This window comes from Pipistrellus kuhlii, unplaced genomic scaffold (assembly GCF_014108245.1).
Source record: "Pipistrellus kuhlii isolate mPipKuh1 unplaced genomic scaffold, mPipKuh1.p scaffold_m20_p_12, whole genome shotgun sequence".
In the NCBI taxonomy this organism is placed as follows: Eukaryota; Metazoa; Chordata; class Mammalia; order Chiroptera; family Vespertilionidae; genus Pipistrellus; species Pipistrellus kuhlii.
In genome coordinates, this window is record NW_023425427.1 from 22,741,782 (window position 1) to 22,769,487 (window position 27,706).

Consider the following 27,706-nt stretch of genomic DNA (forward strand, 5'->3'; position numbering starts at 1 on the left):
TTCGTGGCTAGAATTTTTGAATTGAGCTTTGAAATGGCTGCATTTTAAACTTCTTTTTGTCTCACTTGTTGTCCATGAAATCTTTTGGTTTGTATCGTTTTCCTGCATTGATGCCTCATTGCTGCCTCAGCACATCAACAATTTTGAAAATATTTAATTGATGGAGGAAGAGGGGCCTAGGACACAGTCATAAATGCCTACTTGGCCAGAGATCCTCCCAGTGTATTAATCAGGCCATCTCTTCTTGTTTTTTCTTTCTAGTAATTTACTTTTTCATATCCATTTTTTTTTTTGCATTTGCTTTTTTAATAACAGGAATAGCAATATAGTCAACTACATAAGGAAACAAACAAAAAGTTTTCTATTGTAATGCTTTGAAGTCCTCAACTTGTAGTAATTTGTTACCAAACCTCTATTCTGTCGGGACGCCAAAATGGAAAAGTCCTGGGAAAGAATAAAGGATTTTATAGGTGTTATGGGTTAGATGTGCAGACCCTAAGAAATGTTAAATGTCATATTGACAAAGAGAGAAAATTTTTTTTAATTTTTATTTTTAAATATATTTTATTGATTTTACACAGAGAGGAATTGAGAGGGATAGAGAGTTAGAAACGTCGATGAGAGAGAAACATCAACCAGCTGCCTCTTGCACACCCCCCACTGAGGATGTGCCTGCAACCAAGGTACGTGCCCTTGACAGGAATCGAACCCGGGACCTTTCAGTCCGCAGGCCGACGCTCTATCCACTGAGCCAAACCGGTTTCGGCGACAAAGAGAGAAATTTTATCATCATAGATGAGTTACAGTCCCGAGGACCTGTTTTCTTTTGCTGAAATCTTAAAAAGTAATATGACTCTGATTTTCTTAAGACCCCATGTCACACCCTCCTACCCCCAGCCACCACCTTCACTCTCCTGGTTCTTGAAGCTAAGAGTACACTCCAGAATCCCAACTACACTGTTCTCATCTTAGAGTGAGCCCAGACACTCAGCCCTCCAAGCCTCCCGTGCCCAGGGCTCTGTAAAGAAGTGCACGGATATGTTGACATACCTGATGTCTCTTGAAGTGCAGGGTAGGTGTCTCCTTCCTGCTGGGCCCACATTATCTCTTTTGAGGTGAAAATGTCAGAGGTAGTACTGATAGGGAAGCTAGAGTAAAGGTTAGAGCTCCACGTTTATAACCAACCTGCCTTGGACCGGGATCTTGGTTCTCCCACTCATTAGTCAGGGGGTGTGGGTGGGGGTGCAGTCACCCTCTCCGGTGCTACTTCCCTCCTCTCTAAATACTAAGGGATAGTATGCTGCCTCCTGGGACATGGGAACAAAGGTTGAATCTGCAGTGTACTTCATAACTTTGCTGTAAGTACTGTCCCACATCACTTCATATACTCCACACCTTGGCATTCGGGTGTACAGGGTCAGCCTTGTCATGGCGTATTGTAAAAGTAGGAAAATGATGCCCAAATGAGCTAGATAAGATCCCCACATCTTATTGGCAGCTAAACTGAGACTCCAGCCTATCTCCTCACTAGTTACTGCATTCTTTTCAGCCACCAGCCACAAGATTGAGCATGCAGCCTGCGACCTGAGGCTGCACCTGCCTCAGCTTGCTTTGCAGGGTTCTTGCATCCCCTGGGTTCTGCTGGCTTGGATTTCATTCCTTTATTATACAGTTGCTTTTGTCGCCTTTCTGTTCATATCAGCTATTGAGGGACTGCTCTCTTCCCCCCATTGGGAAAATTGATACCATCTTTTATAAATATTTGGAGCAACCTCTAGCAGTTCCTTGGGAAAAGTTGCCTGGTGTAACCCAGGGGGTCAGAGGACTCTACATTCTCATTAGTAGCTGACTTTCCTTGTCAGAGCAACCTTTCGCGCCTTCATTTATAAATGATTAGGTAGCAGTAAGCAGCTTGGAGCACTGGGGTTCACTGAGTGCCAGCTGTGCACTAGCTGGTGAAGTCACCCACCTGTCCCCGAAGAATGCTGGAATGAGAAAGGTAGACATGTGAACACGTGCATCAAATAGTCCGCAGGGTGAGACATGCCGAAGCCGAGATAGAGAGGAGGATACAGGATGAGCCGGGCCCTGGGAAAGAATCATCCCGCCTGGGGCGATGTGCCAGGCGCGGGAGGGAGGGAGGACGTGCGTGCACGTCCGAGGGAGGCGGTGCTGGCCTAGGCGGCAGGGCACAGCCCATGTGCCACATGGAGAGCGACAGCCCAGCCCGCAGTGTTTTAGGGGACTGGCCTGCTCTACTTGGCTGGGAGTTTAGGATACTGGACGGTCCCATGAAAGAGGCTCAGGTGTGAAGGACTTGATTCCAAAGAACTTGATGAGCAAGCAAAGGTTTTGGACATAATCAGATTTTTGATACCTGTAAACACAGCAAGAAATCCTATGTCAGGCGCGCCAAGTCCACAGCCCGAGGGGGTCTTAGCCACAGCCTTTATCTCTGGGGCCCGTGGTTCCTCATTACTGTTTACTGGCTGCTGCTGCTGCTGCTGTTGCTGTCTATTTATAGGGAACCAATAACTCTGTAAACACCTGTTTTCCTTTGGTCACAGAGCACAGCGCAGTTTTATTAACAGGAGCCAGCCTGCCAGGAAAAAACAACCTGCTTCCCCGGCCGCAGTCTTGTTTTCCAGTTTTCCACGGCCGCTGCCCGGCCTCCCTGTGGAGACTCTTGAGTTCCTCCCTCTCTGCTGTGCGCCCAGTAAATGAAGAGTCTCATGCTCTGACCATGTGTGATTTCATTCAGTTTTAAGTCTGTGATGTCCAGTGGGCTTTATTCTTTTCAGTTCTACAACCAGCTTTCCCATTAGGATCCTGACCTGTAGGTGCTTGGTTCAGAAAACTGGCTGGGGTGAGGCGGGGCTCCATTCTCTTTCTTGGATCAGGTGGGTGGCCCTAGCCATTTCGACCTAATGAGGGCTATGGGGACTGTTCTCTCCGCCCCACAGGTTGCCACAATCCTATCCATCCGTCCTCTTCTTTGTGCCGCCTCCCCACCCTCCCGTGCCTTTGAGTTTCCTGGTATCTGTGCCTGTGCGTTGCCCTGTGCTTTCCTGGCTCCCACCCACACCGCCCTCCCTTTCCGCCACTGGCCCCGATCAGAGCCCTCGTTTCAGCACATCCTCTTCCTCTTCCAAAGCCACAGGTGTTTGACACTGATGCTGCCATTGCCCGAAGGCCCCTGCAGGTGTCAGGCACTGAGGTTGTGCCCTGCAGTTTTGCAGCTGTCATCTCTTAGTCCTTACCATGGCCCTTCAACCTTTGTGTTGTATTATTATTTCTACCTGGTGGGTCAGCAAACAGACATGTGACAGGCCCCAGATGTGTAGGCCAGTAGGAAGGCCACGGGTAGCGAGCCGGGGCTTCACGACTCAGGTCCGTTTAAACCAAAGCCTGGCTCTCGACTTGACTGTGGGCCTCGTCTAACATGCTTATTGGTCAGGAACACACACACCCTTCCCCCCCCTCGACTTTTTTTTGAATAAACAAATAAATCTAAGATTGTAATTACTGAGATAGGAAAGTGCGTGAATCACCTGTGAATAGCTCAGTGACTTTTTACCAAAAGCTCTCTAGAACCCTCCTTTGTCGCTGGGTCCCCCAGGGTGACCAGCACTCAGATTTTGAATTTTGTCTATGATTGAACTGTAAAGGCAATCACACCGTATTCTTTCAGAATTCAGTCTTGAGATATATGCACAAATATTCTGTTTGTAAATCCCCCTTCCTGGTTGGTCTGACCCTTTCCCAGCTCCTCCATCAGAAACATTAAGTTTTCTCCTGCGTCTCTTGAACATCCTCATGGTGAACCATCAGCGTGGCCTTTTCTCGGAGACTGTCTTGTTTTTCTTGTGGCTAAAAAGCAAATTCCAAACCATCTCGCTTGCTCCCCTGATCACTGCTTCCAGTCCATTCCTCTCTGAGACCCTCCACCCTCCGTTGTTCTGGTTTGTTCATTTGATTAGGCTCCCAGCACTGCGGCCAATGTCTGCTCCCTCTGAGGCCCCTGGGACTGAGGTATTAACATCCATACAGGTTTCCCCTGGGACGGACAAGCGTTCGCAGCTTCTGGCAGCAGTTCACTACCCTGCAAATCAGTTTTAAATCGCTCAGCATGATCGCAGTGTGAAGCAGAGGATGCCTGGGGCAGAGGTGGCGTCTTCAGAGAGGACAGGACAGCTCTTTGCCTGGACATGGCGCCTCTGCTTTGATCTGGAACATTGAACTCTGTAATAAGCAGAGTTCCAGTGGAAGTTAGAAAAAATGTCCTTCCCTTAAAAACCCAGAATTACCGAAAGGGCCACTGATGGAAACTTTGCCCACGTGGAAGTAACTTACGGCAGAGAAGCTGACCTTCCCTCCTGCCACTGCCATCACAGCACAGAAAGCCTGGAGAGGCAAGTTCTCTCCCTGTGCCAACACTGTTCTCCCTAAACACATTAAATTCCACTGTATTTTTTTTTTTAACTCATAGTTTATAGTCAATATTATTTTGTATTAGTTTTCTCCCAGGGCAATAAAGTGAGATTTGATTTCAAATATAATAAATGGCCTAGGTTCGATTAACTATATAATGTGCACATATTGAACTATCATGTGGATTGATACATTACTAAGGGCAGCAAAGAATACTGTTGGATTAAAAAATATGAGGTTTAGTGTTTTGGTAACATAAGGGCTTTGAGCTGTGTGTTTACTGCCTAAGGCAGTCTGTGTGGTTCCCATTTTGTGTGCTCAATTATTCAGATGAAGAGTAATATTAAGGATTTGGGCCACTGAACCATTTAATAGTATTTATTGTAACCAATTTGTCAGGAGAGAACAGATATGTAAGATTGTATCCTTTGATTAGGGGCAGGAGGGATTCTTTTAAAAGTCTGATATTTTTGATATTTATAAGGAAAATAATAGCATATATTTTATTTTTAAGCTAAGCATGTATGTGGATTTTACGTGCAGGCCAGTAGAGACCTGATATCTTGTTTGAATTTTCAATTTTGCGCTTGCTAAGTTATTTTACAAATTTTGAGTTGGCATAAAAATAAAAACTTAAATTCTATATTAATACTCATGGTCTTTAGAGAATGCAAGGTGACAATGACAAGTTTCAGAAAGTGCTCATATTTAACCCACAGGGTTATGGAAAGGAGGAAACTTTACATACTTCATTTACTGTTTATGTATATGGACATATAGAAAAGGTTTAATGTGGACCTTCCAATGAGAGAAAGTAAGAGTAGTCTTTAGTGCCATGTGCCGAATTCCATCAGTTTGGATGTGGGGTGAACATTCTCTAAAGTACCTTATTAACTTTATGTATCTTTTATAACTCTGTGATATATTAATGCTGGGAGTTTAAGCACTTTTACATGAGAGAGAACATACGTGTTGAGATTTTGGTTTGGAAACAAGTGTGCACGGTGATTAGTTTGTTTGTATTTAATAGGAGAAGAAGACAAAGCTTAAATAGCAGAGTTTATTTCTCTCTCCCAGAGTGTCACCAAGGCCTCTGCACCCTGTCTTCCTGTTCTGCTTCCTTCAGCAATTGATTTCCATCTTCAGGCACCTTTTGGCCCCAAAAGGCTGCTGAGGCTCCAGTCATTTTGCTCATCTTGCAGGCAGACAGCAGAAAGGAAGAAGAGAAGAGGGCAGGCACACCTCCCCTTTTATAATTCTTTTCTTTCTTTAATTAATAAGTTTATTTCTTAGAGCAGTTTTAGGTTCACAGCAAAATTGAGAGGAAAGTACAGATTGCGCTCATGCTCCCACCGAGTCCCCTTAGTTTTAGATTAAAAATTTTACCTACGTCTCTGTGGTCAGAACAGGGACTCGGCTGGCTATAAGGAAGCTAGGAGCTTTGCTGGAGTTCATGTACAGGGAGATTGTTGCAGGAGAAACGTGAAATTTGCGTCACAAAGCCATTGACCCAGGAGAATCTCTCTTCTGTTGTCTTGGTTATGCAAAACAAGAGCTTAAAATTGGTGCTTTAGAAAGTTGTATTTGTGTTGAGAGGCACTGTTTATTGTTTATAATTATTATGAGTTCATAAGTGCTTGACATAAGCATCAAAAGTAATCATTTAACATTTTGTAAAGAAATGATACAGTTATAAGGTACACGGAAGGAGGCATATTATGTCCATTTGGAGGTACATTTAGTGTTTTATAATTGGATTTGAAGGAATGCTTTATGGAATGGGTACACACAATTTAAACATTTAAATACAGTTCAATATATGTGTCTTTTGTTCTGCTACTCTTTTAAATTTGTTCCATCAGTGAATACTTCAACTTACATTGATTTTAAAAGGAAAATCGTAACAAGCGAATCTTTCCTTTGTCTTTCTCACAGAAGTGCGTGGAGGTTGTGACTTATTGCTTTATGATAGATGGTTTTTTTGTTTTTTTTTTTCTGTTTTCCTCTCCTGCCCTTCTCTCTTCTCCTTCCCAAAGTGCCTACTCCTTCCATGTGACGGCAGACGGGCAGATGCAGCCTGTCCCTTTCCCCCCCGACGCCCTCATCGGACCCGGCATCCCCCGACACGCTCGCCAGATCAACACCCTGAACCACGGGGAGGTGGTGTGTGCAGTGACCATCAGCAACCCCACCAGACACGTGTACACGGGTGGGAAGGGCTGCGTCAAGGTCTGGGACATCAGCCACCCCGGCAATAAGAGCCCTGTCTCTCAGCTTGACTGTCTGGTGAGTGAGCAGAACCCTGCGCACGAGGGTAATGTCTCCCTGGAGACTCAGTAAGGAAATATCTGTCCAGGCCTGGGTTTTAATTCCCATTAGAAGGAAATGGAAGCCCATTCCATTTCCTGTGTTAGCGATTTAGCTCCCTGCCATCCCTTTGCCGTAGATGTGAAGTTTTCATTTGCTGCTCTTTCGGTGGTTGAATCCCATGATGGATTTCTTTTAGAAAAATATTTAAGAGTCATTTACAGAAGCTGTCCTTGTTCAAATGTGTATTCAAAAGGGGGTTTCCCATTTAATGGCTGAAAGCTCAGCTAGCCCTGGACTCCGAGCCCTGCAACCCACTCAACTTTTAATTTCCCTGCAGCCTTTGGATAAATATTGAATAGTAAACATTTGATAACGTGGCATTACAACCAGTCTGAACGGGGGTCTGTATTTCCAGGGAGGCATGGGGAGCTGGCTGGGCTTTAGTACCTTCACTTCAAGAAAGGGTTAATGGATCACGCTGCAAGAAATCAGGGCCCCTGTCAGCAAAACGGGGGTGGTGAGAAGGCTTTTCCCAGGTGCCCTGTCCACCCATCGGCATCCGAGAATACTGCTGTGCATTTTCCAGGACCACAGGACATGCTGGGCATGCTCCAGTCGCTAAGCTGTAACCCTGGGACCTACCAACCACATATGGTTGGCCTGAGACAGGCAGAGGCCACCCTGCCCCTGGGCGGAGTCTGCCTGCACTCGGCTCAGGTGGTGCCCTTCCCTCACTGCCTGCCTGGACCCCGGAGAGCGCCTCCAAAAAGGAGAGTGGCAGGTTTCCAGTCTTTGAGTGAGACCATGGTGGAAGAATAGTAAAAATAACTCAACCATGTCAGTTTGGGTTGGAGGGTAGCAGTTATTTCTTTTGGGAATAGGGCTGTCATTTTAGGTTCCCACTTCTCTTTTTAAGATGTGTTGATTTTGATGGAGAGATGCCCTTTTTTTTAAATTAATTTTATTAATTTCTTCTGTCTTTGGATTGAGAGGCATAAATAACAACAGCAACCAGGTTACAGGAAAACAACTCTGTTAGATTCCTAGACAGGGAGGCACCTGGCTAATGAGGACACGGTGCAGGCCTATGTACGGATAGGAGTAATGGACACCAAAGCACAGGCAGGGGTCTGCAGTCCCCAGATACTAGTAAATAACAGAGAATGATGAGATCAAATATTTATAAACTAGCTTTGAAAAGAGGTTTCTTCGTAGAGAATTCTGTGTCTGTATCTACCTCACATCTACTGATAACTTCAGTTCTATCTGCTCGGTGATAACTGAGCGTGAGGGACAGTCCCGTCTGAGCATGCGATCCTTTGAGTTCGTATCATTTACTCTTTACAGCTGCAATTGGATCCTGATTTTTACCACAGAATTCTTGCTCGTTAGTGTCCGTGAAATAACACTTTTCAGGCCAAAAAAACAAGATAGCAGTTAGAGAACATGGCATTGTTATGGCTTAGTGTATAGTAGATGCAGCGACTGAATGTGTTTATTTCACAGAACAGGGATAACTACATCCGTTCCTGCAAATTGCTCCCCGATGGCTGCACTCTGATAGTGGGAGGGGAGGCCAGCACTCTGTCCATCTGGGACCTGGCCGCGCCGACCCCTCGCATCAAGGCGGAGCTGACGTCCTCGGCCCCCGCCTGCTACGCCCTGGCCATCAGCCCCGACTCCAAGGTCTGCTTCTCCTGCTGCAGCGACGGCAACATCGCCGTGTGGGACCTGCACAACCAGACGCTGGTGAGGTGAGCACGGGTGGTTTTCTATTGGTGGGAAGATCAGAAGGCCTCCTGTCTCCGCTGCTTCTCCAGCTGCTCCCAGGCACTCAGCACACACCTTCAGATCTTATTGAGTGCCAGGCTGGGAGCCGGGTATTGGGAATGTAAAGAGGAATTGTGCTGTTCCCTTGGGGGACTCACCATCTTGATGCTGAGCTCCAGTGTCCCCTAGATTTTATATTTAACTCCCTAATGTTCCCATTTCCATTTTTCAGGCACATATAGATGCCAGGCTTGTTTAAAAAGTATTCCTGGCTTTCGCCACATGGCAGCACATTATGGATTCCATGGCGGTATGAAGGGTCCTCAGTTGTAGATGGTTTTGGCTTTTTTGTTGTTGTTGTTGTTGTTAATCCTGACCTGAGGTTATTTTCCTATTGATTTTTAGAGAGAATGGAAGGGAGGGGGAGAGATGGAAAGAGAGAGAGAAGCATCGATGTGAGAGAGACACCATTGATTGGTTGCCTCCTGCACACCTGCAGCTGAGGTACATGCCTTTGACTAGACTTGAACCCGGGACCCTTCAGTCTTCAGGCTGACGCTCTATCACTGAGCCAAACTAGCTAGAGCAGATAGTTTTGGCTTGGCTAGAACCTTGTTTGTGCAGACAGGAGCCAACTAATAAAGGATAACAAAATGAACATGTGAAGAGGAGATTGCATGAATTTCACACACACTGTTTTTCAAATATCTGTGTTTGTTTCTATTTATTTATTTATTTTTAGAGAGTTAGGGAGAAGAAGAAAGAGAAAGAAACATCAATGATGAGAGAGAATCATTGATTGGCTGTCTCTCCTGCACACCCCCAACTGGGGATCGAGCCCACAACCTGGGCATGTGCCCATGATCAGAATCAAACCTGGGACCCTTCAGTCCGACACTGTCCATTGAGCCAAACCGGCATATCTGTGTTTCTTGATAACTAGCTAACTAAGCCCTGTCCAGGGCCGCTCACCAGGAATGAGCCTGACTTCCTGGAACCTGTGCTCCTAACCGGGGTGAGATTTGCAGTCACCACCTTTGTGACTCTTCTTGGCTCTGGCAGCTCACTCCCTCCACCTAAATCACTGCTCACCCCAGAGATTTTACAGAAAAACCTTTGAAAATGTAAGCACTAAGACATCCAGGCAAAACTAGCATCTTTCGCCCTTCCATTTCACAGTTCATCTTCACTCTGAAACGCTCGTTTATGGTGTGATTTTTAGGCTCATGAATTGCTTAGCAGGCCTCCTCCCAATGCTTTGGGCCTGTGTGCTGGAGGAAGGGCTGGACAGACCGTGGAGGTCATCAGAGCAGCTCCCTCTTGTTCCAGAGAAAATCTCTGAGCCAGGCTCTGTCCCTGTGTGCACTTGACGGGTGGTGGTTATTTCTCTCTTGCCACTCACTGGGAAGAATGAGCAAGTTAATGGAGCTAGAGCTGACAACTGCTTCAGACTTTTAACCTAGCGAGTGTTCAGTTTCTTCTGCGTGTGTGTTTGTTTGTTTGTTTAACTTAGGAAATAGCACTTTCAAAATACCAGTTCTCAGTGCTTTCAACTCTTAACCCATTTAGTCCTCATAATGTCAGCACTCCTGTTATTCTGATTTTATAGAATAGGAGCTGGAGGCCCAGAGCTTGAGTTTACCTGCTCAGGATCACACTGCCCGGCATGATAGAGCTGTGGTTGGGTCAGGGCATTCTGTTCTCATTTCTGTGTCTGAACCCCTTCTCTGTGCCAGCCCCTTGGATATCAATACCTGCTTCATATAATGGGATGGTGCTTCACAAACCTCTCTCTCAGTTTGGACCGGCCACCTATGATTACCAGCTGCTCTGAGCGACCAAGCAGTGTAGAGTCTATGAATATCTTCGTATCTACTGCGAACTGCACTTTCTGAACAGTCCTGGGGTCTGCCTTGTCGGAGCCTGAGAGTAGTGCAGAGATGTGTGGACAGAGGGATGGAGGGACACTACCAACCGCTATAAGTCAGCAAAGACATTTGTAGTCAAAGGGTGAGAGTATTTCATGAGTTCTGGAAGTAAGACGAAGTGAGAGGATGAAATGGAGGGGAGTCACTGGGTTCCCTGAGTGCTTGGAGGGAAGAGAAGCTGCACTGGCAGCACGTGGAGCAGGGTCTGCCCTCGGCCTGTGTGACTGGTGGGAAGTCTGGAGCCCTCTGGGGTGCACGTGCTCTGTGAGAGTTTGGGAGAACAGGAATGTCTGGGAAGAGGAGGACAGAGACGGAAATTCAGAGTGGCTCACAGAGGAAAGATTTTTGAAGGGATAGTTCTCATGTTGTCTCAGAATTCAGGGCAACAGTGGTGCTGTTTTCTTCCCTTACACACTTACTAAATTCCAAGCTCAGATTAAAAGTGTGGAGACCTGTGGGAATAATAAGTGAGTGGAAAGAGTAATGGAAAATCCCCTCTTGGCATTGAATTTCCCAAGCAGCTCTGTTCTGGGTCCTGTTACCATCACAATTGGGCCCCTGAGCATCTCTCACCTGTTCCCTCTGAGCATGTAGAACCGGGTCCCGGACCCACAGCCAGCCCCGCAGCGACTTCCATTGATCCCCTCCCCCAGCGGCCTCACCTGCTGCCTAGCAGAGCATCTGTGCTCAGCAGATCCTGTTGGCTGACGGTTCTTGGTGTCGCTTTGTGATTGAAGCTCGAGGGCTCCCTTTAAGAGACCCACCTTGTGCTCAGTCTTGCTTTGGTGGCCAGGGGTCAGCTTCAGCCATTAGCTTTATCTCTGCTCAGCACCTTCGAGTCCGGAGGTGGGCACGACCCTTTGTCTCTGCGAGTCCAGATTTGGAATGAAGGGTTCCTTCTAACACAGAGCAAGGATGAATCGCTGTGAGCTTGGCCTCTGTTGGCCAGAAGGGCACTGCCGTGTTGACTAACCTCTGTGTTGTGAGCGCTCCTAGGCCCCGAGCCAGTAATGTGGCCACGCGGGCCTGCAGGATTAAAGCTGGGCCTTCATCTTCCTCTGAGGAACACGGCTGGGATTCTGTGTGGTTGTCTCTTTTTTCCTTCTTCTAACACATAAAACATTTTTCCAGACCTGGGAGAGGCTTCACCTTCCAGGCGGGTTTGTCAGAACAGCTCTAGTAGCATGTTTGACTTCTGTGCAGTGACCTAAGGTGGCATTCCGTTTCTCTCGCACTTGGATCGTGAAGAAAGCAAAAGAAAACCTGCAGGTGCACCGTCTTCCTCCTGGGGGTGGGTGGGGGAGGCTGGTTTGATCTTGTACATCAGCAGACACTGAAGAGATGACACACACACCCCGAGTCCAAAACCAACAACACAACAGTGTTTACCTTGAGCTCTGGCAGGAAATCATTATTCAATCTGGTTTGTTTTATCAGGCAATTCCAGGGCCACACAGACGGGGCCAGCTGTATTGACATTTCTAACGATGGCACCAAGCTCTGGACGGGCGGCCTGGACAACACGGTCAGATCCTGGGACCTGCGCGAAGGGCGGCAGCTGCAGCAGCACGACTTCACCTCACAGGTGCCCGGCTCCTCCTACCCGGGATCTGGGAGGTGGTGTGTGTGTGTGTGCGCGCGCGCGCGCGCGCGCGCACGCGTGCTTTCCCTCCTTTCATGCCCCATGACAGCAGTAGCTGTACAAACAGACCGGGCTTAAATTTGAGATACTGATTTTTTTTCTTTTAAACACCAATAAACAAAAAGCCCTTGAAACAGCTGCCTGCCCCTACCTCACCCAATTTTAACAGCGACACGTGGCCCGTCTTGTCTCATCTATCACTCCTGCTCCAGACACACTGAGAGTGGAGTCTAAACTCCTGTAGGTTCAGCCCTGATAGCTGTTACAGACATGTATGAGTTCGTTTAAGGAGTCGGTGCAATCAGGAATATCCAGCTTTCCCGCAGCGGGTTGTGTCTGCTTCTCCCGCCTCACGTGAGGGCGAGAGCTGATAATTTGATTCACATATAAACGGCTTGAAAAGCACGCAGGCACATCACAAGAAGTAGAGGAAAGTCACAACAGCTCTGAAAGTTAATTCATTTTTCTTGCATCGGGGAACATAAAAAAATGCTGCAGCCTCTCCATGGGTGCCTGTTTTATTACTCACCCTTTAGAAAATGGACTCATGGCTGACTAAATTTATAGAGTTTTGAAATGACATAAAACTCAACTTTGATTGTGAGGATTATTTAGATGACAAGCTTCTGAATGTAGGTGTGTTTGAGGAAAGACTGCCATTTTAAGTGCTTTCTGATGGTAGAAGTGTTCTTGTCAACATTAGACCTGTGTTGTTGTTTTTTGTAATGAAATAATTCCACTCAGAAAAAAATAGGATAAAAATGGTAAATAATTATATATACTACTAAATTTCCTGACCCTGTTAAAATTTTGTGAAATTTCCTCCCTGTTTTAGCCCCTTTCCCAGGATGAGAAGGATTCTGTTTGGTCTGCCCTCCTTTATTTTTAAACTTCTTGTGGAAAATTTCAAATACATAAGGGAGTACATGGAATGTGAAAGCATATATGAGAGGACAGAGGATTGTCCAGTAAACCCCACCTGCCCCTCACCCAGCTTTCAGTTAGTGAACGTGGCCCGTCTTGTCTCATCTATCACTCCTGCCCCAAACACTAGCTCACGTTATAGTAAATGCCAGACATTCTGTCATTCCAGACATTCTGTATTTCAATTAGTATCTGTAAAGACGAGGATCCCTTAAAACAACACACACAAAAATACCATTAATATTGAGAATAACTTCTTAGTCTCATCACATACAAGTGCTCCCATTTTTCCCGTTGTCTCCTATAAAGACGTTTAACACTTGGCTCATCTGGGTTGAGTTGCTTGTTGTCGACTTGACCACATTCTGGAGTTTGCTGATTCCATCCTCCTGTTCTTGCTATTTTTTCCCTTTTCCCTGCTGCCTTTTTCCATCGTACGTTTACTAGGCAAACTCATCAGTGCGCTGCTCTGTTCTTGCAGATCTTCTCCCTGGGGTACTGCCCCACCGGGGAGTGGCTGGCCGTGGGCATGGAGAGCAGCAACGTGGAGGTCCTGCACGTGAACAAGCCCGACAAGTACCAGCTGCACCTCCACGAGAGCTGCGTGCTGTCCCTGAAGTTTGCTTATTGTGGTGAGTGCAGCTGAAGGGACCTCCGAGGACTGCGATGGCCTCTGTGGAAAAGACTTTTAGAAACATAGAGTGGAGATTGTATCTGGAAAAAAATATTGTTCTCTGAGCAGCTGGAAGTAATAATTCCACTGTCTTAATATGTCCCTCAGAGCACAATGATGTCTGTTTTCCTAATTCGAGAGAAGTCAGCAGGCAATGAAATTGCCTCATACAAGGTTTTGACACATTTGTTTTTGGTGGGGAGAGTCTGGGGTCAGGGTAGGGCACGGTTAGTTGCAGCTCTGAAGAGGGCTGGGCGGGGATTTATTGAAGAGGCAGGCAGGAGTGCAGGGAGTCATGGGGGAGTGACCAGGGTGCGGAGCCCACAGTCAGGATGTAATGTGTAGCTGAGCCTGCAGGCTGCTCCCTGCAGTGAGGATACAGAGGGAAGAAGCCCACACAGGATCAAACACTTTTTCGCGAGATCGATGCTAGATGAGTTGCTATCACCACTGACCGCACTCTGTGCGCCATGCGTCGTGTCTGGCATTTTACTTAGGTCAGTCATTTAATCGTTCTTAGCCCCATATTGTCATGGGAAGACTAACAAGGACAGCAAAGTCACTGATTCCCTGTTTGAGGACCCATGGTGTGCTGGGTGTGGTGCTACCCATCGTGGCTAAGGAGGCTGACATGGTCCTTGCCGCTTTTTTCATTAAACCAAGTTCACAGGTGATTCACAGCAGAGCCTGGATTTAAAACTGCTGTCTCTGCTCATAGCATAGCCCAGCCCTTGGACAAGATAGTTCATGATTAAAAATGCTCTGAGTTTGATTAAGTCCATGGAGCTATAGTATAGTAGGGATTTTTTTAATCTTGTTAAACCACATCTTCCTTTGCTAATTTTAGGTAAGTGGTTTGTGAGTACTGGGAAAGATAACCTCCTCAACGCTTGGCGGACGCCCTACGGAGCTAGTATATTCCAGGTGAGTCAGGGTTCCTTACCGAGAAGGACAGTTTGGCTTTGGCGGCCCAGAGACACCCCAAGTGGAAGGTGCCTTGGAGGGAGCGGGGCCCCTGAGCATCTCTGTTCTACAGTAAACATGCCCCCGCTGTCCTCTCTTCCAGTCCAAAGAGTCCTCCTCTGTGCTCAGCTGCGACATCTCCGTGGATGACAAGTACATAGTCACTGGCTCAGGGGACAAGAAGGCTACAGTCTACGAAGTCATCTACTGAAGACATTACATGGTTTAATGTTTATAGTTGAATTGGGCCAAAATGTTTTGAATTTGTAGAAATAGAAGAGTTGTAACTTTAAAAACAAGAAAACCTGTTTTCAAACCTTGACACAAAACGACTTTGAGTCTACAAAGAAGAGGCGACGCGTCCATCAACAGAAGGTCACCTATCTGCCTAGACCAAATGGAGCACCAAGGCCAGTGGACAGAGGGGCCGGGGCTGCGGGCTTGAGGGACAGAGCCTGTGGCCCGGGTGGAGCCGGTCCTTTTCCTTCTGTGTGGTCTGCACAGATTACCTTTCTGTTCCCTGCGGTTCCCCTCACCTTCCGTCCTTGGTAGCGCAGTGGTGTCTCCAATGAACTTGTTTCCTGGTTTTGCATCTTGTGAAACGTTTTTTTGTATTTTTGTTGAAGGTTAAACATTTGTATAAATTGTAAATATATTTGGTTTATTACAGTAAAGGCTTTAGTACCAATAAGTGGTTTTCCTTTGCCTTCTTGTTATTATCAATGCTTGGGGTCACTGATGTGGGTTTTTTTAAGCAAAGTCTCAACATTTGTAGAGGACATTTTAAAAGCACTTCTGATTTTGTTCATGTATTTGGCCCTGGGTTTCCGCTGCATGGCATCCCAGTCAGCACTTTGGAGTTACTGGAAACACAACACTAGGTATCACGCGTAAATCGAAGGCGTATAAATAACAGTTTTATTTGGGAAGCTAAGATAACTTGGTCAAAATTTATTATTTTGTTAGGATACTCTTGTCATTCGAGGTCACAGGTGAAAATTCTGCTTCCCTTGGTGATTCATTGGGGAACAGAATGTTCTTTTCTCTGCTACAGAAGGCTCAGCATTTTCAAACCTTTAATCTCTCCTTCACAAGCCTCACGTCTCAAGGTGTGCAGGTAACTGGGGCCTAGTGTTAAGATTGATGATGTTCACGAAGCTGTCGAGGTTATTAACCTGTAAAAGAAAGGTGAGCTGTCAACTGGTTTTGTCTCCATTAATACTTATTTGATCTGTTAGATTAACTTACTGTTCTGAAGCCAACCACACCCAGCGCTTCACCTCACCCTCCTCGTTAAGGCTTCCCCTGCAGCTCAGCCGTTGCTCTCCGCCGCGAGTCTGTTCCTCTTTGTTGTGGGTGAGCTTTTACTGATGAGACTAGATGAAACCTAACCCTGGGCTTTGAATAAGCTGCCATACATGTTTCCTCCTGAAAAGAGTCCAGGGCTCATTCTCTATATACCTATTGTTTACTGATACATTTTAGAAAATAATGAGCAACGATGTTAAGCCACATTTCCTGGGAATTTAAAAATCACATCTAAGGACTTTTTTTAATGTTCTTGCTTTCTTATGATCCCAAGAGCTGTTGGTAAATTTGTCTTAATATTTTTTGTTTGTTTGTTTGCTATCCAGACCTTATTTTTTTTTTACACATTTAACAACATTATTTTGTTTGCTTTTTGCCAATATAATGCTTGTTTATGTACAGAGTTCGTTAAATATTTTCTCTTATTAAGCGAATGGCAAAGCCCTAATCACTAACTTGATTTCTCCTTCTTTCCTTGTGTAACGAAGCAGGTTTCTGTACCACAGACTCTGACCGCTGTTTAAAGGACTGTGTACCTTTCTGTTCTCTCTTTTCACTTCCCCATTTTCTGGAATAGAAGGACAGAGGCTAAGTTACTGGAACAGAGACCCCACTATACAGTGGCTTAGAGACCACAAAGGTTTGCGTCTCCCCCGCGTAAGACCCAGAGACTTAGGCCGGCAGTGCCGCTCTGCCTCCGGGGTGGCTTCATCGTCCCCGCTTCCAGCTGGCAGTGGACAGAGTGGAAGTCCAGGGGCAGGGATGTGCGCACAAGGAGGTGACTAGGCATTGGTTCATCCCTCCCATCCTGTTGGTTAACAAGGATGTAGTCACTCCCTAGACTGGGAAATGTGGGTGTCCATGAAGCGGGGGTGGGGGTTGGGGGAGGGCACATTCAAAAGAATTCTGAGTTAAAGAAATAGTCTTTTTTTTGTTCTGCATTTTCTCCCCTCATGCTCTGTAGGTTATCCAGCTTCTGATATTCTCTCTCTAATTGGGTTTTCTCTAATAAGGTCTAGACCTTATCAACTTAAGGATTTGCTTTTGTATGAGGCACTCATTTGGTCTTGGAAGAGGCATTCTAGAGCTAGTCCCTCTGCTCAGGGGGCTTGGAATCGTAACGAATTGCCTGGATAAACTGTCTCCCTGCTCATAAAAATGGAAATAATAAAATTGTCATGCCCAGTTTTTAGGTTTTGAGGATCAGAAATGGGCATGTGAAATAGGATTGTGAGTGGAGGGGGCAGGCATGGGAGATTTTTTCCCTAAGCTGTGAATTTAGGAAGTAACTGAATTAACACTCCTCTCCAAGTGGTGGGGATCATGGTTATTGAAACTCAGGTGAGCCAAACCTCTTGTAAGTTAGGGTTCAATAAATTTCAGATTCAGCTAGACATTGATAACCAGTATGTGCCAAGAGTCATGCTCATCAAATCAATAAAATATATTTAAGAAAAAAAAATTGAGGTGACCATCATCATTCTTAAGTAAGCAAGACTCAGGAAAACTATGGCTTCATAGGAGGCAGAACCAGATTCAGGTTTATCGTGGGTCCTGTCTATGTTCCTTCAAATCTGGGTGGGTTGTGATTTTTCCAAGCGATTCAAAGTGCCTCTTACCTTCAATTCTCTAGGTACCAATCTGGTGCAATAGTATGAGTAGGTAGGTTTGCCCTAGCCGGTTTGGTTTGGTGGATAGAGCATCGGCCTGCGGACTTAAGGGTCTCAGGTTCGATTCTGGTCAAGGGCACATGCCTGGATTGTGGTCTCGTTCCTCGGTGGGGCGGCATGCAGGAGGCAGCCAATAAATGATTCTCATCATTAATGTTTCTATCTCTCCCCTTTTCTCTCTGAAATCAATAAAAATATCTATACTAAGCCTTGGTGGTATCTCGCCCTTGTGTCATCACAAGATGGCTGTCAGGGAGGGCCGTGGGGTGTGATTGGGCTGGCAGTGGAGCAGTTAGGTGTCGATTGGGCCGGCAGGGGAGTGGTTAGGGGGTAATCAGGCTGACAGGCAGAAGTGGTTAGGGGCTGATTGGGCAAGCAGGCAGGCGAGTGGTTAAGAGCCAGCATTTTCAGATTGTGAGGGTGCAGACTGGGCTGAGGGATACCTCCCTTCCGCGCCCCCCCCCCCCCAAGTGTATGAATTTCGTGCACTGGGCCTCTACTATATGTATAAAAAAAGAGTAGGTAGGCTTGTGTTCACTAACATAACTTATGCATATAATTGTTTTCTTCATTCTTTGTAATAGGTTTACATTACATATATTTACCTTTTTTTTGATCACTCAGTCTTTACAGATATATTGCATGTAAGTTTTTGCCATGTAACTTCCATGGAATTGACGTTTACTGTGTAAAAACTGAAGTTCTAATATGATAGGTTTGTAGTACCTTTTTCATAACTAGATGTTTTTATCACTTACAATAAGGACAACATATTTCGTCAATAGACTCATTCACCTTTATTAAGTTTCTGTTATTTACCAGGCAACAGGGAAGTGATTGACAAATTATAATAATTCTCAGTGTTTGAGAGATGTTTATTTTTGAAAATATATATTTTATTGATTTTTTTACAGAGAAGGAGAGAGGTAGAGAGAAATGTCAATGAGAGAGAAACATCCATCAGCTTCCTCCTGCACACCCCCTATTAGGGATGTGCCCACAACCAAGGTACATACCCTTGACCGGAATTGAACCTAGGACACCCTTGAGTCTACAGGTTGATGCTCTATCCGCTGAGCCCAACCGGTCGGTAAACCGTGGCTCACGAGCCACATGAGGCACTTTGACCCCTTGAGTGTAGCTCTTTCTCAAAATACCACGTGCAGGCCCACAAGTACAGTGCAATTGAAACTTCTTAGCCCATTTGCAGAAGTCGGTTTTCGGCCTGGGCAAGTCTATTTTGAAGAAGTGGCCAAAGAGTGCATGTGGCTGGCAAGCCGCAGTTTGCCGACCACTGGGTTAGGGCAGAGATGGGATTTTTAATGGGTTATTTAAGACTTCGTGACTGAGAAGCAGCAGCTGGTTCCAAACCTGTGGAGCCTTTATACAGGGCTTTTAAAAATTTCACTTTTGGCCGAAACCGGTTTGGCTCAGTGGCAGAGCGTTGGTCTGCGGACTGAAAGGTCCAGGGTTTGATTCCGGTCAAGGGCATGTACCTTGGTTGCGGGCACATCCCCAGTGGGGGATGTGCAAGAAGCAGTTGGTCGATGTTTCTCTCTCATCGATGTTTCTAGCTCTCTCTCTCCCTTCCTCTCTGTAAAAAAATCAATAAAATATATTTTTTTATAAATTGCACTTTTGCTAATGGCTCACTGAGGTGGTGACTTTCCCCAAAGTTTTCCAACAAATCAGAGCCAGGGATCCAGTTCTTAATTTCAGCATCCTGTTTAGCTCCATCAAGAGACGGCTGCCCCTCATCAGCTTGAGCCAGAGTGATGACATTTCAAGTCCCCTCCCCTGCAGATTCATGGATTGTTTGCTTCGTAAGGATGTCTTCTCTTCACTCTCGCTTGGCAATGAAGTCAGCAGGTCACCAGTTTCAAGCTCCCCTGAGCTAGAGGACACTTGTCTTTAAGGATAATGGCCAGGGGAACTTACTCCCCGGACTTCTTGCACTTAAACAGTTCAGTGGTTTTATTTATTTATTTTTTTAAATATATTTTATTGATTTTGTACAGAGAGGAAGGGAGAGAGATAGAGAGTTAGAAACATCGATGAGAGAAAGTCATTGATCAGCTGCCTCTTGCACACCCCCTACTGGGGATATGCTCGCAACCAAGGTACATGCCCCTGACTGGAATCGAACCCGGGTCCCTTCAGTCCTCAAACCAACGCTCTATCCATTGAGCCAAACCGGTTTCGGCCAGTTCAGTGGTTTTAATTGGGTTCATTTTTCTAGAGAAGCTTTCCCCAAATTTTTTGTCTGCATCCAAATCACCAGGAGGACTAGTTAAAATTCAATTTCTGTGCCCCCATCTCAGAGTTTTGGTTCAGTGGGTCCATGTGGGGGCCGAGAATTTGCATTTCTCAAACTAAGTTGCTCGGTGATCCTGAGGGTGCTGGTCTGGAGCAGCATTATAACAATAGAACTATTAGTATATTCAGGAAATGTTCAAATATATTCATATTCTCTTAAGATTGGGACCATACCACAGTTTAGGCTTTGGGGCTGGAGGGTTAAAAGAAAAATGACAATAAGATACAAGGTATACTGTTTGTGTGTATGTGTATGCGTATTTTATTGATGTCAGAGAATAAGGGAGAAGGAGAGGAAGAAACAGCAATGATGAGAGAGAATCATTGATCAGCTGCCTCCCACACCCCGCCTTCTGGGCAGCGAGCCCACAACCTGGGCTTGTACCCTGACCTGGAATTGAACAATGACCTCCTAGTTCATAGGTTGGTGCTCAACCATTGAGCCACACCGGTTGGGCAAGGCATACTGTTTCGAAGTTGCTGTTCTTGCAATAGTCCCTGTTCCCAAAACTGTTTTTTTCTTGTTAACTAAAGCTTTTTTGGGGATAACATTGGTTAATGCTATAGAAGTTTCAGTTGTAAAGTTTTATTATACATCATCTGTACATTGCATTGTGTGCTTACAACATATATTTGACCCCCTTTACCCTCTACTTCTTCCTCCCCCTTCCCCTCTAGTAATAACCATTCTGTTTTCTGTCTATGAGTTTGTTTTGTTTTGTCTATTGCTTTTTGTTTTATGTCCCACATATGAGTGAAATCATATGGTTCTTGTCCCCAAAACTAACATTTGAAGCTGAATGTTATAATAGGTTTAAACCAAAGTCAAGTTTTTAAAAATGTTGCTTTTTAACTTAGCCATAACTTAATGTGAGTCTTCTACAGCTTGGAAAACCTACTGAGATGACCTAATGGACAGTGTAAGCCTCAAGAATGTACATGTGTTTAATTAGAGAGATGCTGCATAATTAAGGTTAGAAATTGTTCTCTGAAAGAGTGGAATACTTAACTGTATGTTGAACAATAAGCTGCTGACTGTTATAAAATGTTTTCATTCAAATTATCATTAGATTCAGCCGGCCAGCATTTATGGAGGATGTGATCTCAGTTAGCACGTGGCGAGGTGGCCTCTGGGCAGAGGACGAAGGTGGAATTGTTCCACGGGGCCTGGGGAAGGACCTGCTGATAGCAGGGGGAGGATGTGGGTGAGGCACTGCCCTGAGGAAAACCGCAGCAAGGGAAGGGCAGTAGCTCTCGGCATCTTGGATGTGAATTCCTACGTTGACAGTAGTTGGCTAGGACCACCAGTGATGCCATTCCAACAAGTGGCTGGCAGAACGGTGTGCCAGGCACTGAGCCAGGGGCTTCCAGATGTTCTCTCCTGATATATATGTTTTTTTATCCTATACAAGTATCGTACAACTCTCATTCTCCATTTGGAAAACGTAGCAAGGTACAAAGAAGGAAATTAAAATCCCCAATTGCACCACCAAGGAAAAATAAACCTTGTATGCCAATTATGTCAACTATAACACAGGTTGAGTGTTACCATGTGACAAGGATAGGTGAGCTCTTCATGTTATCTCACTGAATCTTCACAAGAGCTCAGTGAAGTGGTTACTGGTTTCATATCATTTAACAGATGAGGAAACTGAGGCACATGGATTCAGTATACAGCCTGAGATCAGACGACTAATTGTTGATGGAGTTCGCTTTACCCTGTTGGTCACCGTCCAAAGCCCCATTGTCTTAATTGTACTGTTCTACCTCCTTGTCCACATGGTTTTAGAACCTGCTTCTCACTTTCATTTTCTGTCTTTTTTTCTGCTTGAGGTGTAACTGACACATAAAATTCTAAACTATTTAAAGTATATACAACATGATGATTTGATACATGTATACACTGTGAAAGGATTCCCTCCATAGAATTAACACATTCACCACCTCACACATTTACTTTTTTTGGTGACATTACAAGTTCTACTGTAAGCAAATTTCAGTTAAACAAATAGTATTGGCCTTAGACCTTATTCACCTTATAGGTAAGTTTATAATTTTTTTTTACTTGCTCACCCAAACCTTTATTAAGTACCTATGATATGCACAAGCCTGTGCAAAATATTAAAGGAATACAAAGATAAATTTTAAAGTGATGCCAACTATCAAGGAGTTTGCAGTCTAATGGTAGTGACAAATAGTTTAACACAAACTATAAAAAAGAAATAGCAAATAAACCTTTGCCCTTAATTAGAAAAAATCACCCTATCTCTTCATTAAAAGCATAAATTTCCAATAAGTAAATACTGCTATTATATACCTTTATTAGTTAATCCTCTTTATGAGTTGATTATTTTTATAAAAGAAAATGTCTCTATTACATCTTTATATTTAATTCTTATAACAAAAAATTTGCTTACAGAGGAAAAATGATAAAAGTCATATAACATCATTCTCAGAAAGACAAAGTGTGTCTGAAATAATATATAAAAAAATTGAACACCCTGGTTCTAGTATTAAAGAGGTAAGCCTGAATTATTTGGAGACTTGCCTTCGACAAGTTATTATGCACAATTTCATCTCATTTAAAACTAGCTTGTTATTTATTATGATTATAATTCAGAATTCTATGATTATTTCTATCTGCCATAATACACAAGGTTAAAAAGTAAGTATAAAAACTTTTCTAATAATTTATATGTCAAAAATAATTTAGACTAAAGCCAGAGATAAAAAGAAAAACTGATAATAGGGTGGATAATTTAATAATAAACTTTCAGTGCAAAAATAAATATAGGTTAGCAAGTACCTATTTTTTCCTATATTTTATTACTTTTAAAAAATGGTCCAGATTTTTAAAAATTAAATAAAAATAAAAATGGTTCAGATAAGCAAGTTTACTAAAACAACTGTGAGGGTTCATTTTGTGAGATGTATTGCTAAGAAAAAGAATGGCTAAACAGTACGATTTTAAGATATGTATTGATTTATGCTTTCCAGAAAATTTTTTTTCAAACAAATCACCAAAAGACAATACTTTTCTCTGCTTTCAATGCTAAGCCAGTTTTTTTTCTACCAAAAATAATGAGATAATAATCAGTTTGTGACAGCTGTGATTATCAACCGCTTTTTAAAAATGCAAGTAAGAGCAAAGTTGCAAACAGAGCACATGTAGCAATTTAAAAAACTCAATAGGCAAAGCCTTACCAGGACTAAATGACTAATCAGCTGGATTTGCCATTTTGGCTACAGATAACTTGGCTAAAGAGCCCTGCACACATCAGAAGGGTTTCTTCCTATCCACATTCCTAACACAACAAGCAAAGCTGCTAACACTGGATGCTGCAAAAAACAGCAATGGCACAGAGAGGAGGCCCTGCTGATTCTGGTTTATTCTGCAACAGATTTCTCTTCTCCACTTTCTTCTTCGGCTTCTCTTTCCTTTCGAGAATCCTGGCTGTTGGTTTCAGTGAAATAATTTTCTTCCCCATTCTCTCCTCCCATATTTTCTTCTTCATTAAAGCTTTCTTTATCCTCAGTGAAACTTTTCATCTCTTGATTGCTGAAGAACTCAAATATTTTTCCACTTTGGCCTTTCTTTGAAACAAACTCATCAGATACTCCTAGTGCTTGTAGGGTGTTATGAGTAATGCTTTTCTGCTGCCATTCTTGCATTTTTCTGAGCAGCTCTTTGAAATAGCAGTGGCCTGTATTTTAATTTTTTCTCTAGTTCTCATTGGTATTATCTCATCCTTTCCTTTCCACTCTTTCTGAAAGATTTTATTCTGGATTTAGACATTTGAGCTAAACTTTGATGTGAGTCATAAGCCTTAGTCTGGGTTGTCAGGAGTTTCTGCAATTTCTTCATTCTTTGTTTCTGCTTAGTTAGGATCCGAGTTCTCTCTTCCAACATTTTCTTTTCCTCAAGTAATCTGCTGGCTTGTTCTCTTCCTCTGGAAGATACTGTGGGCATTGGAGGATTGCCGTTATGAAGCACATGCTTTGTATTGGGACTTCTTACTGGTGACTTGTGCCTTAGAGACTGATAAGCCCAATGTGTTTCTTCCAAAGTTCCTTCATCTGCTTTATTATCTGCCAAAATTTTCTCTCTTTTAGTGGATGCATGTGAGGCCACATGAAGATCAGACAGTTTGTAAACTAACAGGATTTCTGGACTTTTCTGTTCTGAGAGGTGCTTCTGATATCTCTCAGGAGGTTCTCCAAAATCAGCAAACTGGCTCTTAGACTTGCATTTATACTTCAATTTTTCAGCCCGTTCGGGATTCCTGGGCTTCCTTGTAGCAAAACTTCTGTGAGGTGGACTCTAAGGCGGAGGGGATGAATTCGGTAGAAGTTCTTGAGCCCTCCTCTGTGTCTTAATGTTTCTAAAGAGCTCTTCTTCTTCTAATGTATTATTGGTAGTTGAACTGTAAGTAGATCGAGGTATAGGTCTGGCTTTAAATTGATTTGTTTTCTTTTTAGACTTAATAAAACCTCTCAGCTGCTTTTCCAGGATTGCTCGCTTTTGTTCCTCCTTTGCTTTTGTGAGCAAAATGGCTTTTGTGAGGCCAAAAGTGCTTCTTTGTTTTCCTCCTTCATAATTCTCCGATCTTCATTTTGCTTGACTATATTATGATAAAGGAGGGAAAAGACAAATTCTGGAACTGGGTTGGCTCGGAATATTTTCTTACACTCTGAATCTTGTTTTTTGAGCAGTTTGTGTACCATTTCCACATCTGATTTATATTTCATGGTCTCTTCTTTTTTTCTTCTGTTCTCTAATCATTTGAAAAGGCTCAGGTACTGTAGTCTTTGGCACCCATTCTTTTTATTTCTTCCTTGTTTTTTTAATTGCTGGGAAGTCAGCGTCTTCACACGGAATGTAATCTTTAACAGAAACGTTGGTCCACGTGTTGTTGATGAGCTCCTTAGCACAGGTCATCATTCTGCTTTCTTCAGGATGGTCTTTTTCCAAATTGGGCAGCTCACCTTCAGAGGAAGACACAATCAAGGAGGAAGGATGACCTAAATCAGGTTCTGAAAGTGATGTGATTAACAGGATAGGTTGATAGTTCTTTTCTGATACACACATGGAAGAGATGCTAGAAGCTTCATCCCTGATGATCACTGGCTGCAGTTTCTTTAAATTTAATTTATTCTGGTACATTTCCTCTAAATTTGCCATAGTTACCATGTGGGCAGTCTTTAGCTCTTTTAGTTTCCTGAAATATTCATCATTAGAGCGGTAAAATCAGAAATGTTCACAGGGCCCTCCTAGTTCATATATGTTAGGTTATTCACCCTGGACATGATGTTAAAGTCAGTCATCGCCCGCGCCTGTTGCACTGCCTTCTCATCTTCCTGTTCCTCCTCCTCTTCTTCCTCTTCGTCCTCCTCTTCCTCCCAGGCTGCCACCAAGGCCACCAGATTCTCTAAAGGGTTCTGGACCTGGGCGGCCTGCGCAAGGGTGTTGGGCTTTGCCGGGGCATAGACACTGGAGGCCGCCAGTTCTGCTTGTCCTCTTTTCTAACGTCTCCCTCTCTCCCATAGCCCTGATGATCACCATTCTACTGTTTCTAAGTTTGACTTTTTAATGTGTGATAGTCTTGTCTGGCTTATATCACTTAGCATAATGCCCTCCTCCAAGTTTTTCCATATTGTCCCAAATGGCAGGATTTCCTTCTTTTAAAGACTGAATAATATTCTTGGTGTGTGTGTGTGTGTGTGTGTGTGTGTGTGTGTGTGTGTGAGACATTTTTTTTAATTCATCTGTTGAGGGGCATTTAGGTTGTTCCCAAACCTTGGCTATTGTAAATAATGCTGCAATGAACGTGGGAGCGCAGGTATTTCTTTGAGGTTATGATTTTGTTTCCTTGGAATATATATACCCAGAATTGAGAATCTTGGGTCATAATGGTAATTCTATTTTTCATTTCCTGAGAAACCTTGGTAGTGTTTTCCAGGGTGGCTGCAGCAATTTACATACCCATCAGCAGTGTAAAGGTTTTTCTGCTCTTCACATTAAGCTATCACAAGTCCCCCTTCCCCCATCCCAATATTTCTGCAGTGTTCAGTTCTTTTTTTTTTTTTTTTTTTCAACATTGAATGATACACCACCATTTATTAGACTACTTCTGCAATGTTGCATGGTTATTTTTACCACATTTTAACTCTGATAACTAATAGTGCACTAATAATCTTCAAATATAGAACTGTTTCTTCTTTTGAAATATTTCCTTAAAATAATGTCAAGAATGGAATTACTAGATCATAGGGTGGGAATGAATTATAAGCCTGTGTTTCATTTCTATAGTTAGCTTTCTTGTTTGCATAAAAGTAAAATCCTTTCCCTTCACCCAACACTAACATCTCAGTCAAGAGTTTCATTTTTATCACGGATCTCAGGTGTAATATTTTTTGGGGGATGATGGCAAAATCAAAGGAAGGAAATACACTGTTCCCCTTTCCATAATACAACGCATCAGAACTCAAGCGAGGTCTATGTGCCGAAACCTCTGCCCTTCTAGTTTTCTCTCTGATATTGCATGCAGTGACCCATATCCTACTTCTGCATAAAAGACACTTGATGAGAAAGACAAAGCTTTTGTTCTTTGGGTGAGTGATTGGTTGATTGCCTAGCGTTTTCCACTTGGGAGCAAATTCCTTCTGTGATTTCCAGAGCTTGAAGAGACATTAGTTTGCTTTTCAATTTACATGGCCATTCTACTGAATCCAGCGCTCTGCGATTGGAATAGCCCCGATACATAACTTCCCATTCGGAATGTAAAGCGCAACCATTCTTAATAGTTTGGTTTATTGGCCACTCTTTTCTTTCCCCTAAGGTTTTCCTTCCCCTGGAGGTACATATATTAGTATTTTTTTAAAGAAGACTGCCATTTTAGTGCTACCTCATGCATATCCTCTGCAATGAAAAGCCTTTTAAAAACAACTATAGTCCTTTGGAAAGCAAGTCACTCAGGATGAGGAAACATTGATCTTGGGGGAGTGGGAGGGGCAGGGAGGAGGATCCAGTGAGCCCTTGTCTATACTGTTCCTTTTTCTCTTTTAACCCTCTAAGAAAAGTAAGCATGATGTATAGGAAAATGCATGAGCAGGGAATCTGAGCCTCAGGGACGGTGCTGGGTAGAGCAGCGGGATTAGGCAGTTAAGGGTGACCGTTTTTAAGGTCTTTGGCAGATAGTAACCACCTGTATATTTGTTTTACTTGAATGACTAGATTTTTAATTAAAGAAAAACTTGAATTAAAAAAAAAAAACACAACAACTCAGCAACCTTATGAAGTTTTAGGTCACTTCCAATTTCTTCCTTTCACCCTTACAGCTAATCCAAGACCCTTGGCCTTGCTGACTCTCCCCTTCAGTGCTGTGTTCTGAGATCAGCAGAGGAAGAGTATCTGCTCTCAGCAACTGGGGGGCCACATCCCGGATTCCGTTACCAGGGAAACCGGTTTCAGATGGGTGCAAAGCAGGTAAAAGGTTCAAACATCTTATTTGAAATAATGAAATAAGAACACAACCCATAGCTCCCTTCTCCCCACCACCTATCTTAATGTCAATTTCCATGGAAACAGGATCAGAAAGGCCGCTGACAGCCAGCAACTGACAGTAAATGCAACCTGCTCTCTAGGTGGCAGGCATCCTTTTGATATCTGCAAATGCCAATTTGTACAATCCTGTGACATATCATCGGGCTGGAAAGACTCTCTTATTTGAAGAGTGAATAAAATAGAATCTACCCAGCCAAGATGTCTGTC

At 43.8% G+C, this 27,706-nt stretch overlaps 1 protein-coding gene and 1 pseudogene across 11 annotated transcripts in view; one reads left to right on the forward strand and one right to left on the reverse strand.

The window, feature by feature from the left end:
• The window catches only part of TLE1 (TLE family member 1, transcriptional corepressor), an 87,882-nt gene extending 72,550 nt beyond the window's left edge, over window positions 1-15,332 (forward strand). For 10 of the 11 annotated variants that reach the window (XM_036433694.2, XM_036433696.2, XM_045580092.1 and 7 more), the window contains 6 exons: window positions 6,468-6,717; window positions 8,248-8,495; window positions 11,877-12,024; window positions 13,487-13,637; window positions 14,526-14,602; window positions 14,745-15,332. In XM_036433694.2, coding sequence (XP_036289587.1) covers window positions 6,468-6,717; window positions 8,248-8,495; window positions 11,877-12,024; window positions 13,487-13,637; window positions 14,526-14,602; window positions 14,745-14,852 — 982 coding nt within the window. In that variant the 3' untranslated portion in view covers window positions 14,853-15,332. Of the gene's footprint in view, window positions 1-6,467; window positions 6,718-8,247; window positions 8,496-11,876; window positions 12,025-13,452; window positions 13,638-14,525; window positions 14,603-14,744 lie in introns of all 11 variants that reach the window. The other variant, XR_004987156.2, reaches the window with a different exon arrangement.
• A 7,057-nt stretch (window positions 15,333-22,389) lies between these two features.
• LOC118716709 lies at window positions 22,390-25,922 on the reverse strand (annotated as a pseudogene).
• Between the last annotated feature and the right edge of the window lie 1,784 nt (window positions 25,923-27,706).